Source organism: Mus musculus, chromosome 9, assembly GCF_000001635.26.
Source record: "Mus musculus strain C57BL/6J chromosome 9, GRCm38.p6 C57BL/6J".
Taxonomy (NCBI): domain Eukaryota; kingdom Metazoa; phylum Chordata; class Mammalia; order Rodentia; family Muridae; genus Mus; species Mus musculus.
The window spans coordinates 100800846-100822390 of NC_000075.6; the positions used below are offsets into that span (position 1 = coordinate 100800846).

Here is a 21545-nt window from a genome sequence, read left to right on the forward strand (position 1 = left end):
GAGCAGAGAGAAATTGCATAAAGGCATAAGAGTCAGAATATTAATTTTCAAAATCTTCTCAAGTTGACCTACTTTACCCAATATGTTCCATCTTCCACTGTTCTATCCCCCTCCAAGTTTACTGAAGATTTGAATTTGTCGATAGACTAAACCATTGTCAGAGTCTTCAGTCTAACCCTCTCTTGATGTGCACTAACAGTCACAACTAAATATCTTATTTACTAAGATCTAAAGTAACCCTCACCTCAGCGTTTAACAATCTCGGTGAAATAGTATAGGTTGCTATCAGTACAGTATCAAGATGCTATTGCTGTCATGCTTTCTGAAGATACCGAGGGAATAATTGACTGTAGGCTTCTCATAGCTTTTGATTTTTATGACATCATATCTGCATTCTATACATGATGGTCTTCCTGTGTATTCATCTGTCTCCAAATTTGTTGTTTCCCTAAAGAGATGCATTATATATAATTCAGTAACCACTATTATAATATTTCCCTGTCTTTAAATTTTTGTATTTTGTCACTGGAGAAATGGCTTAGCAGTTTTTGGGTTCTTTCTGTCCTTGCAAGAACGTGGTTCAGTTCCAACATGTGATTGGCTACTTGCAATCACCCATTACTCCAGCTTGAGGGTAATCAGACATACTGACCTCTGAGGGCCCCTATATATACGGGGTTCATATGTATGTTTGTGTGCATGCATACATATAGCATATACACATATAAATACATTTTAAGAGGAATTTCAATTGCTATGAACCACTTTCAATATTAAATCACATTCTCAAATACTGAGGTTAAGATCCCTACTCATAGATTTTTACATCTTTTTCTTTGTATCATAAACCATATTTTAAATATTTTGGAAGTATATTAGAAACTGCTTCATTAAGTCGTGCTGACTGGAATGTGTAACACCAATGAATTAGTCCTTGTGTTGTAAAGTTCATATTAAGTATATTTTCACACTTGTAGTAAGTACAATCATTTGAATAAGTTCTTATATTTTTATTTATATCATCAGGTGGTCACCTGAAAGATTGCAAGCAATGAACATTAAATGATAAATGCTATATTTTAAATTTTGATCCTTTTCCAGAATTGCAATACATAGTAGTATGCCAACCATACTGTGGGGGAGAAGCAGCTCATAGTTAGCCACACAGTCTTTATAACATGTATAATATTGTGTGTTTCCAGCACTTCTTTTTATTTTTTTAGATTCTATGTTTTCTGTTCTTACATTTTATCATGTCTGCAAACAATCCATTCTTTTATTGATATGGAATGTTCAGTGTTATGTTATAAAATAGTCTTTGTTTAGATTATTGTTACAATAGGCCGAAGCAAGTATACCAAGCATTTTAAAGTAGACCTGGCTAAAGTTTTAAAACTTGTAATAGTTTTTATTACTGCCTTATCAGGGTATATTCACCTCATATATAGAGAAACACTTGTGCTGCCTAGTTTTTTTTTTTTTTTTCTATAAATGCTGTTAACAACATAAAGCAAGAGTCAGTCTGAAACTATTTTACTGTTGTATGAAACAAAGTCTATGTATGTGTATATAAAAAAAAGCAGTTACATTGCTGAATTATTTGACATGAAATGTTTTGAAAAATTGGGGCATCAAAAATCAGTGTCCTAGCGGGGCGTCGTGCCTCACGCCTTTAATCCTAGCACTCGGGAGGCAGAGGCAGGGGGATTTCTGAGTTCGAGGCCAGCCTGGTCTACAAAGTGAGTTCCAGGATAGCCTGGGCTATAGAAAGAAACCCTGTCTCGAAAAAAAAAAAATCAGTGTCCTACAATAGCAAATATGTTGTTTTTGCACAGTAAATTTAAAGCTTAACCCTTATAGATAGTGTTGTCTGATATGTGTACCTCTGTGATATACTCCTGTGTTTTGTTAGTGGATTGCAGCAGTGTTAGCTAGGAGTTCTAGATTCCTCATATTTTGAAAACTATGCCTAGTTGAGTTACAAACTACTCAGATAAGGATACTAATTTGATGCATTGTAGAGGAGGAAATGCCGTGTTAGTCAGGATGAACCCTGAAGTGATGAAGGCAGAACTAAGCCAGAAGACTTATTTGGAGAGATGTGTAGAAATGTCGGATGATTTCAGAAATAAATTATTCCAAGAAAATACAAAATTGACCAATGTCTTTTCCCTCTCTTCCTTGTTCTTTTTCCCGTATATATGTATTGAGAGAAAGGAGAGGGTCCAAAGCCAATGTGGCAAAACTACACAAGCTCTACTGATAATTTTGGACTTAAATTCTATAGTCAGCAAGAGGTTGATTGCTTCTAGGAATGAGGATAATGAGTAGTTTAAAATAATTGGAATTATTCATTCCAGATAAAATGACCAATATTTCAATTTTAATGACCAATATTTCAATTTTCCTTTTTTATTGTTTCTTTTTCATTTCAGCTACAAGAAAATCAAGATGAAATTGAAAATATGATGAACTCTATCTTTAAGGGTATATTTGTTCATCGATACCGGTAAGGTATTCTAATCATTTAGAATTTTTTGACCTGAACAGTGGTTGTTTATTTATAGCATAGTTCATATAGCTCTACAACTCTATTTACTTTTACTCTGTTTTCTTTCTTAGAAAATAGCTTGGTCTATAAATACTAATTTAATATTTGTCGTAAATTTTGCCATCAATATTTCTGAAGCATCCTTTCTAACTCAACATTTATTACTATTGGAGATATGTACTTACATTCTCACAGAAGTAAAATGAATTAATATTATCATAAAATTAATATGGCCTACTAATAAACTATTGAGTATTAGGACATTTGATACATTTTAGTGTCCTACCTTTTCCTCTATATAAGTATCTTGTATGGTCAGAGTATCAACTTGTCTTTGTTAAAATACCAGAGCAAAGACAGGAGAAATAAAGGACCAAAGAATTACCAGTAGAGTAAAAAGCATGTTGGTTGAAATGAAATTCCTTTAAGCAAGGAAGACAAAACTAAAGAAATACAGTGAATTAATATTGCATATATATGTAGTTCTTTTAGTTATATGCAGTAAATGAAACAGGTTCAGAAGATGGAAATATCACTTTTAAAAACTTCATAATTGGTCAATTAATTTTTAAAACAATGAAATTTTTAATGGATGTATAATGGTATGTGATAATTTAATAGAATATTTTAACTCATTACAAAAGAATTATGTTGATAGTACTTTTTTGTATATAATATTGGACTTTTATATATCATGTCTTTCCTAAGCTACACTATTAAAATCCAACATTGACATACTTGTTTTCAAAATCTTAATTTAAAAATTGAACTTGAGCCTGAATATCTTGAGTTTTATCCAAGACCTACATAATAGAAGGAGAACCACCAACCACAAGTTTTCCTCTGACTTATTACATACAACAACCCCTGCCCCAAATACTGTAAAACATAGAAAACAATTTTTTTATTCACTTCACATCACACTCATTGCCCTCCTCCCGCTCACCCCCTCCCACAATCCTTCACCTGTCCTCCTCCCCTTCTCCTCTGAGTGGGTGGGGGACCTCCCAAGTATCCCCCTCACCCTGGCACTTCTAGTCTCTGAGAGGATATATGCTCATCCTCTCTCACTGAGGTCAGACAATGCAACTCAGCTAGAAGAACATAGCCCACAGACTGGCAACCGTTTTGGGATAGCCTCAGCTCTGGTTGTTCGGGATCAACATGGAGACCAGGCTGCACATCTGCTACATGTGTAGGATGCCTAGATCTAGCTCGTTTATGTTCTTTAGTTATTGGTTCAGACTCTGAGAGCCCCAAGGTTCCAGGTTAGTTAATTCTGTTGATCTTCCTGTGGAGTTCCTATCCCTTCATTTTTCTGCAATCCTTCCTTCTATTCTGCAAGAGTCCACAGGATGCACCCACTGTTTGATTGTGGCTGTCTGCATCTGTCTGAGTCACCTGCTGTGGAGGACCTCTCAGAGGGCAGCCATACTAGACTCTGGTCTACAAGCATATCAATATCGTTAATAGTGTCAGGGATTGGTGCTTGCCCATGGGACGGTTCTCAAGTTGGACTGGTTATTGGTTGGCAATTCTCTCACTCTCTGCTCCATCCCCTTTGTATCTGCTTTTCTTATAGGCAGGAGAGATAAATTTTGTATCCAAGGTTTTATGCGTGGGTTGGTGTCCCTTTCACTCAATTGGGGTTCCTGCTTGGCTACAGGAGGTGGCATCTTCAGGTTCCATATCCCTAATGCTGTGAGTCAGAGCTAAGATTATCCCAAAGCTGGTTTAAAATTGTTTTAATCTGTAACTTCTCGTGAGAAACCTTTTTTTTTTTTTTTTTTTTTTTTGGTTTTTTGAGACAGGGTTTCTCTGTGTAGCCCTGGCTGTCCTGGAACTCACTCTGTAGACCAGGCTGTAGACTCAGAAATCAGCCCGCCTCTGCCTCCCTAGTGCTGGGATTAAAGGCGTGCGCCACCACGCCCGGCTGTGAGAAACCCTTAAAGATACAGGTATAAGCAAACCATTTTCTGTACATTACATTACAGCAGAGGAATCCCAGCAGGGTATAACCTATATTTAAAAACTTTAGAGATAAATGAAAACGGATGTCACAACAAATGCACTTGTATAATGAGCAGACAGTTCTTAAAACTAGTAACCTAAAATTATTTTTTAAAGGTTTCAAAATTCTTTTTTTGGTTGGGAGACCATTAATGACTGCTTCTGTTTCTTTAGGGGATATGGGACTGTTTAGATCGTTAACTTAATCCTGATTTAACTTTTGTACCTGGTATCTCTAGAAATTTGTCCATTTTGTCCAGGTTTTCCAGTTTTGTTGAGTATAGCCTTTTGTAGAAGGATCTGATGATGTTCTTTTCAATAGCTAGTTTGAGATTTCATCTCATCCTCAAGTCAAAATGTGTTAATGATCAAGAAAAGAGAATAACAAATGCTTGCAAAAATGTTGTGAATGAGAAATTTTATTCACTGCTGGAGAGATAAACTAGTACAGTCATTCTAGAAACCACCATGCAGGTGTCTCTCAAAAACTAAAAAGAGGGAAGGTGGATGGATGGGTGGACGGATGGACAGATGGACAGAAAAAAAAGAGGGAAAAAAGACAAAAAGAAAAAGTTTAAAATAGATCTGCTATATTACCCATTTTTATCATTCCTGTTGATATAGCTATTCGATTCTGTATGCTATCACAGTCATGTCCGTGGTCTTTGGCGCATAAAACACAATAGCAAAAATGTGGAAGGAACCTTGATGTCTGTGTCTTAATAAATAAATGATGGAATTGCCATATCTGTGTAACCAACCAATGGACCTTTGTCCAGCGATAAAGGAAAGTTGTAATGAGATTTGCAGGAAAATGGACATAGCTAAGAAACATTTAGTAAAGCATTCTAAACATAGAATCTCAAAATTGGCTGTTGGTTCTCTTACGTAAATCCTTTTTATATATACACACACACACATATATATACACACATAAATACATACACACATATGCATGCATACATATACACATACATACATGCATATATATGTAACCTAAATGGGAGAAGAAGTGAGAGTCTATGGCCATAGTTTGTGAAACTAGGAAAAAAAGACTTAAGGTGGAGGAAATGGGCATCTAGGAATATGAAAGCAGAGAACAAGTTATATGTAAGTCCCATTTCATCTTTAAAAAAGAAATAATCTTATTGATATATAGTTGGATTTGTTTTACTAACCTGATGTTAAAATCTTGAATCTATTTTCTTCAGAGACATTTGTGTGTGTTTAACTTTTTTATATAAAATACATTTGTAGTTTGGAGTGCATTTTTTTGTTTTGTTTTGTTTTTTTACTTAAAATAATTCAATTTTTATTTATTTTTGGGTTTTTTCTTTTAATGTTTTTTACTTTTTATTGGTTATTTTATTTATTTACATTTAAAGTGTTATCTCCCTTCCCAGTTTCCCCTCCACAAACCCTGCTCCCCAACTCCTGCCTCAGCGCCTTAGCATTCTCCTACCCTGGGAGCCTCCACAGGACCAAGGGGTTCCCCTCCTAGTGATGTCCAATAAGGCAATCAATGATCGCTAAAAATCAGGAATGATTTAAGTCTTTAGGCTTTCATTGCTGTAGATATTTTATTGCTCATACAGTCTCATTATTCATTACTGGCTTTACTGGCTTTTTCAAACTGTGTGTCTTTATGTATTAATATTGGTAGGTTTTTACATCATAAAATTTATATTCTTCATTTTTAACTTATTGAACTGAAGTTTTTTTTTTGTAATCAGGACGTTTTTCATTTTATCTACATAAAACCATCTTTGAAAAATACTGAATTTTAGTTTTGTTCTTTTGTAATTTTAAACGTATGTTTGAATTCTGTTTATTCTATACACACCACTCTTATCACTCTCCCACTTCCATTAGTTCTTTTTTTTTTTTTTTTTTTTTTGATTTAGTTATTTGATGTATGTGACTACACTGTAGTTGTCTTCAGACACACCTGAAGAGGGCATCAGATCCCATTACAGATAGTTGTGAGCCATCATGTGGTTGCTGGGAATTGAACTTAGGACCTCTAGAAGAGCAGTCAGTGCTCTTAACCCCTGAGCCATCTCCCCAGCCCCATTTAGGCCATTTTTAAAATTCTAATTTCTTTTCTATATTTATGGCTTTTTACTTTGCTTTATGGTTCACTGAGTTTAACCAGGCTTGTCTGTTTGACCCTGAAGTTAGGCCTAGTGGGCTGTCATGTAGATATGTAACTGAAGACAATGAAGCCCTACCTCCTCTCTGCCGCTCCCCCCCCCCCCCCCCCCATCTCTCAGAATTATTTGTAGCTAATAGTTCAACAGTGAGTTACGGGTCCTATAAGTGCTCCCCATATAAATGGCTGATTGTTGACAGGGCCAGTATCTTGTGTACCTTTTAACAGTGCCATCGATGTTTTTAAGCTTCTTCCATGATGATCTCTGACCTTAAAAGTTAGTGTTTTAAATGTCTTGTTTAGAAGTAATCCTCAGCTGTCACTTACTCTTCTCATCCTGTCCGCCCTTAGTCTTTACATTCTGTGGTGTTTACTGCAAAAAGAGTCTTTTATGTTTAAGGCTGAGGAAATACTTTTTTGTATGTAGGTAAAAGCACAAATCCTCTGAAGGCAGCTCGATTCTTGTCCATCTTGCAAAGGTATAGTAGTATGCTTCTTGGGATATTTTTTCAACTCCAAGATGGATTCTAGTACAAGGTTTACGGTATGAGGAATAGATCCTCTTAATGTGGAGTAGTCCTAATAGGCAGAGACTGTTTGCTTATATCATAATGACACTACTGTACAGGTAGGTATATCTTGCCTGACTATTATTGCAATTTTCAGGGTTCCTAGCTCCTTAAGGCCATTGATTTCTCCATCCATCCTTTATATCTTGTCTCTGATTCCTTTTTTGTACACCACACATCTGGTATCCTTTATAGCACTACCAGGACTGCAAGAGCTATCCAGCAGGCAGACAACTTCCCCAGCTTGATTTCTCCATATGTTACAATTAGGGTACTAATGTCCTTCGAATAGAGTCTCATCTTTTACTTATGTCCAGCATGATAAAATTTTTGTTTTGTCCCCTGCATTCTACCTGACCGGCAGCTTCTACAGTGATGCTTCACAACTGACACTGGAGTTTTTATTTAGTGACTGTCTTTGCTTCTCTTCTAGGGTGAAACTTTAGCCATATATGGTATCTTCCACCAAAACTCTTAATTAATTGGTTTATCAGAAAATATATTTCTATCTTTTCTTTAAGTCCCCTTCATTTTGCTTAATCCTCTCCTATCTTAACTTTCCCATTGTCCATGCTTAAAGGTTTCTTCTCTCAACATGCTTATCTCCACTTTCTCTTTCCCTGTGCTCTTTCCCTGTGCTCTTCAAATCTCTGCTTTCTTCCTGCTGTTCCCTTTTACTTGCTTGGCTTCCAAACACAACACACACACGAGTAGAAGCTACGATTTACATATAATAATGAAAATGGAGGAGCTAGAGAAATTACCCAAGGAGCTAAAGGGATCTGCAACCCTATAGGTGGAACAACATTATGAACTAACCAGTACCCGGGAGCTCTTGTCTTTAGCTGCATATGTATCAAAAGATGGCCTAGTCGGCCATCACTGGAAAGAGAGGCCCATTGGACTCGCAAACTTTATATGCCCCAGTACAGGGGAACGCCAGGGCCAAAAAGGGGGAGTGGGTGGGTAGGGGATTGGGGGGGGTGGGTATGGGGGACCTTTGGGATAGCATTGAAAATGTAAATGAGGAAAATACCTAATTAAAAAAAAAAAAAAAGAAAATGTGGGCCTTGGTTACCTACCACAATCAGTATAATTTTTTTCTGATTCCATTTGTTCACCAAGTATTTTATAATTTCAGTTTACTTAATAGTTGAATAAAATGTTATTTTGTGCATGTCCCATATTATCAGTATTTATTTCTCAAATGATGTACATCTATGCTGATTCAATTTATTTAAGACTAGAAATAGAAATAACTTCTCACCCAGCAGGGATTTATACTGTGCTGGATAGATACCGATGTTCAGTGCTGCTGTATCTGCAGTAGCTGCAAGCCCCACTTCTTTCATTGGTTTTGGGAATAAGAGTAATATGTTTTTAAACTCTCAGTTAATATCTTCTCAGATTTTTGTGTGTGTGTATTAACATTGGTTTGGGAACGTCCTTTTCTTTTTTTTTTTTTTTAAACTTTTTATTTAAAGCCTGGTCTTACTCTCACCCCAGGGTAGTCACTGACTTGGCAAAATCCTCCTACCTTATTCAGGTCTTTATCATTTTATTCATTTTGTAAGTTATTTGACATTTTTCTTACATAATTCTTTACTACTATTAAGATTTCATGTATCGTCTTTCCTATATTACTGTAGGTTTTTAAGTGTTGTTTCTGTTATTATATTTATTTTTTATTTTCTTTTTACTTCCCTATTCACTTATTGACTGTTGAAAACAACATATTTTTCATGTTTTTATATTTAAAATTTGTCTTGTTATTTTTCTCAATGTTGACACGTTAAGATACATGCTATGAGTTCATTTGATGTTTCTTGTTTTCTTTCTTCTCAGACTTATTTTATGACTCACCATATGTTTTATTGGATATGCTGAAGGGATACGAGAATATATATTGAATAATTGCTTCAGGAATGTTCTGAAAATATTTATTTAGTCTTCTTGGACTTAGTTTTTTTCTTACCTGGGGATGTTAATTTTTCCATGATGTACATGATATGTTAAGGTCTTCAGATATTACTATATTAATGTCTACCTTGGCTTTATTACAATAATGATTTATACAATTGCATAATGACGTCCTACTGTGGTGTTGGTTACACAGATACGTTTTCCCCTTTACTGAATTGATCCTTTATTATTGCGAATTAAACATCTTTTTCTTAATACTTTTTAATTCATCATTTGTTTAATCCAATCAAAGTATAGCTACTCCTGATAAGTTATAGATTCTGTTATCATGGTATATTGCTTTCTATTTTTTACATGCAGTTTTGGTAATTTTACTTTTCTGTGGTTTACTTTTTATGAATGTACTTGTCAGGTACTTGAATTGTTTATTTTAATATATTTATTTGCTATAATTCTACTTTTTTTTAATTAGGTATTTATTTCATTTACATTTCCAATGCTATCACAAAAGTTCCCCACACGCTCCCCCACCCACTCCTACATCTTAGCCCTGGCGTTCCCCTGTACTGGGGCATATAACGTTTGGATGTCCAATGGGCCTCTCTTTCCATTGATGGCCGAATAGGCCATCTTCTGGTAAATATGCAGCTAGAGTCAAGAGGTCCAGGGTACTGGATAGTTCATAATGTTGTTCCGCCTATAGGGTTGTAGATTCCTTTAGCTCCTTGGTTACTTTCTCTAGCTCCTCCATTGGGGGCCCTGTGATCCATCCAATAGCTGACCGTGACCATCCACTTCTGTGTTTGCTAGGCCCCGGCATAGTCTCAGAAGAGACAACTATATCTGGATGCTTTCAGCAAAATCTTGCTAGTGTATGCAATGGTGTCAGCATTTGGAAGCTGATTATGGGATGGAATCCCCGGATATGGCAGTCTCTAGATGGTCCATCCTTTCATCACAGCTCCAAACTTTGTCTCTGTAACTCCTTCCATGGGTGTTTTGTTCCCAATTCTAAGAAGGGGCAAAGTGTCCATACTTTGGTCTTCGTTCTTCTTGAGTTTCGTGTGTTTCACAAAGTGTATCTTATATTTTGGGTATTCTAAGTTTCTGGGCTAATCAGTGAGTACATATTGTATGAGTTCTTTTGTGATGGGGTTACCTCACTCAAGATGGTGACTTCCAGGTCCATCCATTTGCCTAGGAATTTCATAAATTCATTCTTTTTAATAGCTGAGTAGTACTCCATTGTGTAAATGTACCAGACTTTCTGTATCCATTCCTCTGTTGAGGGGCATCTGGGTTCTTCCAACTTCTGGCTATTATAAATAGGGCTGCTATGAACATAGTAGAGCATGTGTCCTTCCTACCAGTTGGAACATCTTCTGGATATATGCCCAGGAGAGGTATTACAGGATCCTCCGGTAGTACTATGTCCAATTTTCTGAGGAACCGCCAGACTGATTTCCAGAGTGGTTGTACCAGCTTGCAATCCCACCAGCAATGCAAGAGTGTTCCTCTTTCTCCACATCCTCGCCAGCATCTGCTGTCACCTGAATTTTTGATCTTAGCCATTCTGGCTGGTGTGAGGTGGAATCTCAGGGTTGTTTTGATTTGCATTCCCTGATCATTAAGGATGTTGAACATTTTTTCACGTGCTTCTCAGCCATTCTGTATTCCTCAGGTGAGAATTCTTTGTTTAGCTCTGAGCCCAATTTTTTAATGGGGTTATTTGATTTTCTGGAGTCCACCTTCTTGAGTTCTTTATATATATTGAATATTAGTCCCCTATCTGATTTAGATTAGGTAAAGATCCTTTCCTAATCTATTGGTGGCCTTTTTGTCTTATTGACGGTGTCTTTTGCCTTGCAGAAGCTTTGCAATTTTATGAGGTCCCATTTATCGATTCTCAATCTTACAGCACAAGCCATTTTTGTTCTATTCAGGAATTTTTCCCCTGTGCCCATATCTTCCAGACTTTTCCCTACTTTTTCCTGTATAAGTTTCAGTGTCTCTGGTCTTATGTGGAGTTCCTTAATCCACTTAGATTTGACCTTACTACTAGGAGATAGGAATGGATCAATTTGCATTCTTCTACATGATAACCACCAGTTGTGCCAGCACCATTTGTTGAAAATACTGTCTTTTTTCCAATGGATGGTTTTAGCTCCCTTGTTAAAGATCAAGTGACCAGAGGTGTGTGGGTTCATTTCTGGGTCTTCAATTCGATTCCATTGGTCTACTTGTCTGTCGCTATACCAGTACCATGCAGGTTTATCACAATTCCTCTGTAGTACAGCTTTAGGTCAGGCATGGTGATTCCACCAGAGGTTTTTTTATCTTTGAGAAGAGTTTTCGATATCCTAGGTTTTTTGTTATTCCAGATGAATTTGCAGATTGACCTTTCTAATTTGTTGAAGAATTGAGTTGGAATTTTGATGGGGATTGCATTGAATCTGTAGATTGCTTTTGGCAAGATAGCCATTTTTACTATATTGATCCTGACAATCCATGAGCATGGGAGATCTTTCCATCTTCTGAGATCTTCTTTAATTTCTTTGTTCAGAGACTTGAAGTTTTTATCATACAGATCTTTCACCTCCTTAGTTAGAGTCACGCCAAGATATTTTATATTATTTGTGACTATTGAGAAGGGTGTTGTTTCCCTAATTTCTTTCTCAGTCTGTTTATCCTTTGTGTAGAGAAAGGCCATTGACTTGTTTGAGTTAATTTTATATCCAGTTACTTCATTGAAGCTGTTTATCAGGTTTAGGAGTTCTCTGGTGGAATTTCTAGGGTCGCTTATATATACTATCATATCATCTGCAAAAAGTGATATTTTGACTTCTTCCTTTCCAATTTGTATCCCCTTGATCTGCTTTTGTTGTCGAATTGCTCTGGCTAGGACGTCAAGTACAATGTTGAATAGGTAGGGAGAAAGCGGGCAGCCTTGTCTAGTCCCTGATTTTAGTGGGAATGCTTCCAGTTTCTCACCATTTAGTTTGATGTTGACTACTGGTTTGCTGTAGATTGCTTTTATCATGTTTAGGTATGGGCCTTGAATTCCTGATCTTTCCAAGACTTTTATCATGAATGGGTGTTAGATTTTGTCAAATGCTTTCTCTGCATCTAACGAGATGATCATGTGGTTTTTGTCTATGAGTTTGTTTATATAGTGGATTACATTGATGGATTTCCATATATTATAGCATCCCTGCATCCCTGGAATGAAAACTAGTTGGTCAGGATGGATGATTGTTTTGATGTGTTCTTGGATTTGGTTAGCGAGAATTTTATTGAGTATTTTTGCATCAATATTCATAAGGGAAATTGGTCTGAAGTTCTCTATCTTTGTTGGGTCTTTCTGTGGTTTAGGTATCAGAGTAATTGTGGCTTCATAGAATGAGTTGGGTAGAGTACCTTCTGTTTCTATTTTGTGGAATAGTTTGTGAAGAACTGGGATTATATCTTCTTTGAAGGTCTGATAGAACTCTGCATTAAACCCATCTGGTCCTGTGCTTTTTTTGGTTGGGAGACTATTCATGACGGCTTCTATTTCTTTAGGGGATATAGGACTTTTTAGGTCATTTACCTGATCCTGATTTAACTTTGATACCTGGTATCTGTCTAGAAATTTGTACATTTCATCCAGGTTCTTCAGTTTTGTTGAGTATAGCCTTTTGTAGATGGATCTGATGGTGTTTTGGATTTCTTCAGAATCTGTTGTTATGTCTCCGTTTTCATTTCTGATTTTGTTAATTAGGATGCTGTCCCTGCACCCTCTAGTGAGTCTGGTTAAGGGTTTATCTATCTTGTTGATTTTCTCAAAGAACCACCTCCTGGTTTGGTTGATTCTTTCAATACTTCTTGTTTCCACTTGGTTGATTTCGCCCCTGAGTTTGATTATTTCCTGCCATCTACTCCTCATGGGTGAGTTTGCTTCCTTTTCTTCTAGAGCTTTTAGGTTTGTTGACAAGCTGGTAGTGTGTATTCTCTCTAGTTTCTTTTTGGAGGCACTCAGAGCTATGAGTTTTCCTCTTAGAAATGCTTTCATTGTGTCCCATAAATTTGGGTATGTTGTGGCTTCTTTTTCATTAAACTCTAAAAAGTCCTTAATTTCTTTCTTTTTATCCTTCCTTGACCAAGGTATCATTGAGAAGAGTGTTGTTCAATTTCCATGTGAATGTTGGCTTTCTATTATTTATTTTGTTATTGAAGATCAGCCTTAGTCCATGGTGATCTGATAGGATGCATGGGACAATTTCAATATTTTTGTATATGTTGATGCTTGTTTTGTGACGAATTATATGGTCAATTTTGGAGAAGGTACCATGAGGTGCTGAGAAGAAGGTATATCCTTTTGTTTTAGGATAAAATGTTCTGTAGATATCTGTTAGATCCATTTGTTTTGTTAACTTCTGTTAGTTTCACTGTGTCCCTGTTTAGTTTCTATTTCCATCATCTGTCCATTGATGAAAGTGGTGTGTTGAAGTCTCCCACTATTATTGTGTGAGGTGCAATGTGTGCTTTCAGCTTTACTAAAGTTTCTTTAATTAATGTGTTTGCCCTTGTTTTTGGAGCATAGATATTCAGAATTGAGAGTTCCTGTTGGAAGATTTTATCTTTGATGAGTTTGAAGTGCCCCTCCTTGTCTTTTTTGATGACTTTGGGTTGGAAGTCAATTTTATTCGATATTAGAATGGCTACTCCAACTTGTTTCTTCAGACCATTTGCTTGGAAAATTGTTTTCCAGCCTTTCATTTTGAGGCAGTGTCTGTCTTTTTCCCTGAGATGGGTTTCCTGTAAGCAGCGAAATTTTCGATCCTGTTTGTGTAGCCCGTCTGTTAGTCTATGTCTTTTTATTAGGAGTTGAGTCCATCGATATTAAGAGATATTAAAGAAAAGTAATTGTTTCTTTCTATTATTTTTTGTTGTTAAAGTTGGCATTCTGTCTTGAGGCTGTCTTCTTTTAGGTTTGTTGAGGGATTACCTTTTTGCTTATTCTAGGACATGTTTTCCGTCCTTGTATTGGCTTTTTTTTTCTGTTATTATCCTTTGAAGGGCTGGATTCGGGGAAAGATAATGTGTGAATTTGGTTTTGTCGTGGAATACTTTGGTTTCTCCATCTATGGTAATAGAAAGTTTGGCAGGGTATAGTAGCCTGGGCTGGAATTTGTGTTCTCTTAGTGTCTGTATAACATCTGTCCATGCTCTTCTGGCTTTCATAGTCTCGAGTGAAAAGTCTGGTGTAATTCTGATAGGCCTGACTTTATATGTTACTTGACCTTTCTCCCTTACTGCTTTTAATATTCTCTCTTTATTTAGTTCATTTGTTGTTCTAATTATTATGTGTCGGGAGAAATTTTTCTGGTCCAGTCTATTTGGAGTTTTGTAGACTTCTTGTATGTTCATGGTCATGTCATTCTTTAGGTTTGGGAAGTTTTCTTCTATAGTTTTGTTGAAGATATTTGCTGGCCCTTTAAGTTGAAAATCTTCATTCTCATTAACTCCTATTAGCCTTAGGTTTGGTGTTCTCATTGTGTCCTGGATTTCCTGGATGTTTTGAGTTAGGATCTTTTTGCAATTTGTATTTTCTTTGATTTTTGTCCGGATGTTCTCTATGGAATCTTCTGCACCTGAGAGTCTCTCTTCCATCTCTTGTATTCTGTTGCTGATGCTCACATCTATGGTTCCAGATTTCTTTCCTAGGGTTTCTGTCTCCAGCGTTGCCTCACTTTGGGTTTTCTTTATTGTGTCTACTTCCCTTTTTAGGTCTTGGATGGTTTTATTCAATTCCATCACCTGTTTGGTTGTGTTTTCCTGCAATTCTTTAAGGGATTTTTGTGTTTCCTCCTTAAGGCCTTCTACCTGTTTAGCTGTGTTCTCCTGTATTTCTCTAAGTGAGTTATTAAAGTCCTTCTTGATGTCCTCTACCATCATCATGAGATATGCTTTTAAATTGGGTCTAGCCTTTTGGGTGTGTTGGGGTGCCCAGGACTAGGTGGGGTGGGAGTTCTGGGTTCTAATGATGGTGAGTTGTCTTGATTTCTCTTAGTAAGATTCTTAAGTTTACCTTTCGCTATCTGGTAATCCCTGGAGTTCGTTGTTATAGTTGTCTCTGTTTAGAGATTGTTCCTCTGGTGATTCTGTTACCGTGTATCTATTGGGTTTTCTTTATTGTGTCTACTTCCCTTTTTAGGTCTAGTATGGTTTTGTTCTTTTCCATCACCTCTTTGGACGTGTTTTCCTGTTTTTCTTTAAGGACTTGCAACTCTTTATTAGTGTTCTCCTGTATTTCTTTAAGTGAGTTTTAAAAGTCCTTCTTGATGTCTTCTACCATCGTACTGAGATATGCCTTTAAATCCAGGTCTAGGTTTTTGGGTATATAGGGTTGCCCAGGACTGGTCGAGGTGGGAGTGCTGGGTTCTGATGATGGTGAGTGGTCTATAATTCTACTTCTTAATTTCACTTTTATTTCCAGAGCCTTGTTCAGGGGGTGAACTGGTTGGTGTCATTCAGAGAGAGAGAGAGAGAGAGAGAGAGAGAGAGAGAGAGAGAGAGAGAGAGAGAGAGAGAGAGAGAGAGAGAGAGAGATAGGTGTGTGTTTGTGCGTGTGTATAAATAAATTTTCACCCAAGGATGACCTTCTCAGAGATGAAGGAGAGGGAAGGTCAACTGGCAGGAGGGGGGGAGGTGCTATGGGAATAAAAAGTCAATAAATAAATTAATGGCAGGGGGAAAAACAAAACAAAAAACCCCACATGTCTGTACTAATGTCTTTAGGTGTTTTTCCTATTTCTTGTAATAATTTTGTAGTTTCTGATTTTAGTTTTATCTCCAATTTTTATGTGTGTCTTTTTCCTAAGAAGTACATTTGCTATGATTTTTGAATAATGGGGGCTTTTATTTAGTGTTAGGTAACTTTTCCAGCTTTCCTGATGGCCACAGTATCTGCTGTTATTTCAGTGACCTTGACTCCTGTAATTCTGGTGTTTTAATTATGCCTTGTGTTTGGGTTTTTTAAGTGGGCTGAGTTTGCTAGTGACACCAAAGTTATGAGGGTAGCAGTCAGTTAACAGAGTTCACATGGAACAAGGTTGCTTGGACAGACAAGGCACCTCTGGACCATCAGCAGATCTCAGTAACCTACCATATTCTTAGGAGCTCTGGAACTTCGAGTTTACTAGTTTTCAAGGTGCCCATCACTGCCTGTGGATGGAATTGCTGACTTTTGGGTCTTTCCATTTTTTGGATTTAAATCTATCGCATCATGCTGTCTGAATGCTTCCTTGGGCATCACTGGGTCCAACCTCTATGAACCTGCTAACTTGCCTTTCTTTTGTGGTTTCTGCAGGGTGTGTAGGACCCCCTGGTTGTTTTATAATGACCTTAAACAGTCATGTTACTCATGGAAGACTATCAAAGGTACTTTCCTCTGTTACAGAAGGCTCATCTTGAAAAAGTGTGTAGGTAATCGCAATATTGTGCTATGTAACTGGTGCTAGCACAAAAGGCATAGTGTAAGCCAGGCTCTATCTCTGGAGCAATGCAGTAGTAGCATGGTGACTCACAAGGTCACCAAACGTGGCTCATGGCCTTTTAGCAAATGCTAGCATGATTAACAATTTCACCTTTCTGTGCTTGATGACACTTTTATGATTTAAGAACTAATTTCAAAAGATGGAACTGGATCCTTAATACAATGGGGTCTTCTGTTGCAACTAGGCTTCACCAATAGGCTCCCTCTATGGTGCCAAGCCTTAACTTCTTTGCATGACTCCTTCAGTCCTGGGCTGTCAGCTGCAACTGAGGCTGCATTTTTACCAGTGGTCTTCCCTGGCTTCTCACAGTGCCAAGCCTCTGCTGCTCTTCAAGACTCCTTGATGGCTTCAAAACCAGAACCACCTTAGTGACTCTTACACGTGACAAAGTACCAACCTTAGCTATCTCTGGAACCTATCTGTGTGCTCTCAGGAGACACTTCCCAGATTTCCCCGCAGTGATGCTGCTGTGTTCTTAATCACTGCTAGTCTCTTAGGCAGTTGTCCTCCCAGTAGTCCCTTCTAGTTTTCACTCTAAAGTCAGAGCCACCATGGCTGAAGCTGCATAGTTTCTGTTTGCTGGAACTAGAACATGCCCCCTTGTTCTACTACATTATTACCAGCTTTCTGTTTTCCAACTCCTCTCTGCATAAGCTTGGCTGTCCTGGAACTTGGTAATAAGGCCACACCTCCTAATAGTGCCACACCCAGGACCAAGCATATTTAAACTACCACATTATGTCAACAAGGTAACTTGTTTAGAGTGGTAACATTCTTAGTACCCAGGATATGGAATCAACAGAAGCATCTTAGTTACTTTTCTGTTGCTGTATAAATTATGCTGAAAGAGTAATTGTATGTCAGAAAGATTTGTTGTTTTTATTGTTTTTGGTTTTTTTTTTTTTTTTTTTTTTCAGCTAAGGATACATTCCATTATGGTTGAAACTCAAGGCAGCATGAGTTTAAAATAGCTTCAAATTTTGTGGTCTTTCAGAAAGATAAGGATAATGATTGCTTGTGCTTATCTGGCTTTCTACCCCATTTTCAACTTTAAGGTGCATGGTTTTGCTCTCCTTTGTGTGTTTGAGGCATGGTCTCCCCATGTAGCCCTGGTTGCCCTTTAATTCAAGGTATAGACCAGATTGACCTGGAATTAACATAGATTCTCCTGCCTCTGCATCCTGAGTGCTGGGAATAAAGGCATGAGTCACCTCAACCATTGACAATATTTTTCTTAAATACAATATTTTTATTACTACTTTGAGAATTTAATAAAAATTATACAATGCACTTTGCACCAGTTCACCTCCCACAACTACTTTTAGATGCGTTTCCTATCCTCCCTATTTCTTGTTTTAAAAAGTAATTCACTGAATCCAATTTTTCTTTTCTGTACATTAATGATAGAGCCATCTACTGACATATTGTCTACTTACCAAGGGCCACATCCTTAATGAAAACACTCTGTTTTCCCTAGCAGCTAACAGCTGTTGATAGTTATCATGTAGGTGTGGGAGCTTTTGCCAGCTGCTGTGAAGTAATGATCACAGCTGTGTTGTTAGGTTCAGAAGATACCAATTCTCCACTTTTCCCTGGATCTTTGGTTTTACTGCCTCCTTTTCTTATGGTGGACCCTGAGATGTAGGGTGAGGTGGTGTAATATAAATAGCTTATTTATATGTGGCATTCTCTGGTTTTCTCCTTTCTATGCAGTCCAGAACCCGAGTTCAGGGAATGGTCCTGCCCTCCTTTAAAGTGGATCGTTCCATGTTAATTAACCTAATCAGGATGATTCATTACAGAGGCAAGGAAAGTCAAATTAACAAGCCACAGAAAGAATACTACATTATGTTGCTCTTATTTGCAGTTGATTTAAATATTAATGTCATAAAGAAAATACTGGTTATTACCTAATGGTCAAAGTAGCAGGAAGAAAGACAGAAAATAGATTGTGTACTGTGATAGTACAAAGAAAGTCTTAGTATACATTGCATAGTATAATGCATGTAGTTAAGTATTTTATGTTTAAAAATTACCCCCCCCCAGGAATATTTTGGGTGGTTTTAATGTTTTGTTTATTTGTTTTTAAGAACAGTATTTGGTGGAAAATTCAGGCTGGCCTTAAATTAATAATCGTCCTCCTTCAGCCTTCCAAACAAGCTAGAATTAAAGGTGTGTGCCACTATGCCTGGTATTGAATGTTCTTACTATTAAATAAATATTTAAGATAATACATATGATAGTCACCCTGAATTTGATTAAGATAAAATATTTATATACATGGAGAATTATGTCAGATAAGTATATAATTATTGTGAATCAAAAATAAATCTATAAACAAAATATGGTCTAGTATGTTACTAACTACAAGTTTTATGTATATAATTGATAGGATAAGAAATTTCTCAAAGTTTAATGCATATATGATTCATATGGTCTAGTATGTTACTAACTACAAGTTTTATGTATATAATTGATAGGATAAGAAATTTCTCAAAGTTTAATGCATATATGATTCATTTCTGTTTTGAGGTCATGAAAGGTTTTTATTCCTAATTAGTTTTTCCATATTAGAAAGTTTTAGATGATTATGCTTATCATTGGCTTTCATATTCTGTGGGTTTGAATCGGTTTCTAGTTTCGTGAGCTCATTTACATGGACTTTCTTGTGTGCAGTAGGTGAATTCACTACGACCATAAACTATCAGTGATAATAAACTTGCAAAGAACGGTTTATTTTGCCTCATATTTTAGAAGTTTTAGTTTATGGTTTTCTTTTGTAATGGGCCCTAATGGAAGTACTTACTATATTGAGTACCACACATTAGTGCTGCTCATATTGTGGCTCTATATAAAAGAAAGGAAGGAAGAAGTCTGTGTTCCCTAGAAGAGGAAGAAGTAGTGGTCCACAGTCCCTTCAAGACAGTTCCTCAGTTCCTTAAAACCTCTGCCTTTGCCCTGCCTGTCTTTCTACCATGTTTCAGTAGCCCAAGGCAGCAATCTAAGCTGTTAGCATAGAAATTCAAATTGTACCTAAGAATTATTTGGAATACTAGACTCATAGAATCCACTGTGAAATGATAGTTTCTTTATTGTTTTCTGAATGAATTTATGAAAGATCGCATTGTTTTTATGTGGGTTGGTATTCCAAGCAGATCCAAGGTTTATGTCAGTTAACTCAAACTTGATAACACATGTTCTTAAGCCAGTGAAGTAAGAATTAAAAGTTATACTTGTGCTCTTGAAATGTTTTTTCATCCCTTTAATATCTCTAAGGTAATGGCATTCCCTTACTCAGGCGCAGTTTGGTACTGTGCCCTCTTTGCTTGGCTTTGGTCGCTGTAATTGAAGCTGTGACCTGTCTTGCTGTCAAATGGCTGGAGGGTTTGGTTCACTTTACATTTCATCTTACTGATTTCTGCCTATTGTTCATGTCTTCTTTGGTGCTAGTTGATTATAGTCAGTAATTTTTTCTATAAAACTTACTAATTTTACAGATTTTATATTCTCTTTCTGCTTTTAAATATCTTTGTTTTAAATTTCCGTTTTTTATTCTGTTTTATATTCTCTTTCTCTGTTTCTTCTGATAAATATTCTCCCAGACAGTGCTTTAATAGGCAAATTTTTATTAATGATTTCTTTGATTTGTGTTGTGTTAAAGTAGCCTAACTTCTGAACATTGTAAGCATTCTGATTTTTCTGCCATTGCTCTCCAGTTTATAGCATTCCATGTACCTGTAAAAATGTACTATACTGTTACTTTCCTGTTTGTTTTTTGTCACGAAATTCCTCTTAAGTTGCTCTTTTTTTCCCACAACAAAATACTCCTCTCTACCTTTCTTTTTCTTTGTTTATTATCACCCTTCAACCTTTTTGTCTTTCCGTATGTCTCTAATAAACAGCATGTATTTAATCTTTTATGCAATCTAAATATCAGTTATTTTCTTTGGATTTGGAGTTTGTTTGTTTGTTTGTTTGTTTGTTTTTCGAGACAGGGTTTCTCTGTGTAGCCCTGGCTGTCCTGGAGCTCACTCTGTAGACCAGGCTGGCCTCGAACTCAAAAATCCACCTGTATCTGCCTCCCAAGTGCTGGGATTAAAGGCATGCACCACCACTGCCTGGCTGATTTGGACTTAAATATGAATCATAAATTATTAGAAACTATTTCTCATTAGTTTATCTTAAATTTATAAAAGTAGTTTTGTTCAAGTGTCCCTTTTTAGTCCGTTTTGCTATTGTTTTCATGTATATTTTATCCATATTCTTACTACCCTATGGTAGTGTTAAATTATCAGTGTATATGGGAGGTAAGAGAGAAAAAACTATGCCATCTTTAATGTAACATCATGTTAACAGTTTTGATACCTTTTTTATTAATCATTTTATTTGTTTACATTTGAAATGATATCCCACTTCTGGGTTACCCCTCCACAAACTCCCATCCCATCTCTTTTCTCACCCCTCACCTATGGGAGTGCTCCTCCACCCACTCAACCATTCCCACCTCACTGCTCTAGCATCCTCCTATATTGGGGCATCAAACCTCCATAGGACCAAGGATTTCATCCCTCCCATTGATGTCAGATAAGGCCATCCTCTGCTACATATGTATCTGTAGCTATGGCTCCTTCCATGTATAAGCTTTCATTGGTGGTTTAGTTCCTGGAGCTTCTGGGTGGTCCAGTTAGCTGCTATTATTTATCCTATAGAGATGCAATCCCCTTTAGCTCCTTCAGTTCTTCCTTTATCTCTTCCATTAGGGTCTGCAGGCTCAGTCTGATGGTTGGCTGTATCTGCATCAC

At 36.8% G+C, this 21545-nt stretch overlaps 1 protein-coding gene across 9 annotated transcripts in view; it reads left to right on the forward strand.

Moving 5' to 3' along the window:
• Stag1 (stromal antigen 1) overlaps positions 1 to 21545 on the forward strand; it is a 360836-nt gene that overhangs the window by 203137 nt on the left and 136154 nt on the right. For all 9 annotated transcript variants that reach the window (XM_006510924.3, XM_006510923.3, NM_001357265.1 and 6 more), the window contains one exon: positions 2436 to 2509. In XM_006510924.3, the coding sequence (XP_006510987.1) occupies positions 2436 to 2509 (74 nt within the window). The remainder of the gene's footprint in view (positions 1 to 2435; positions 2510 to 21545) is intronic.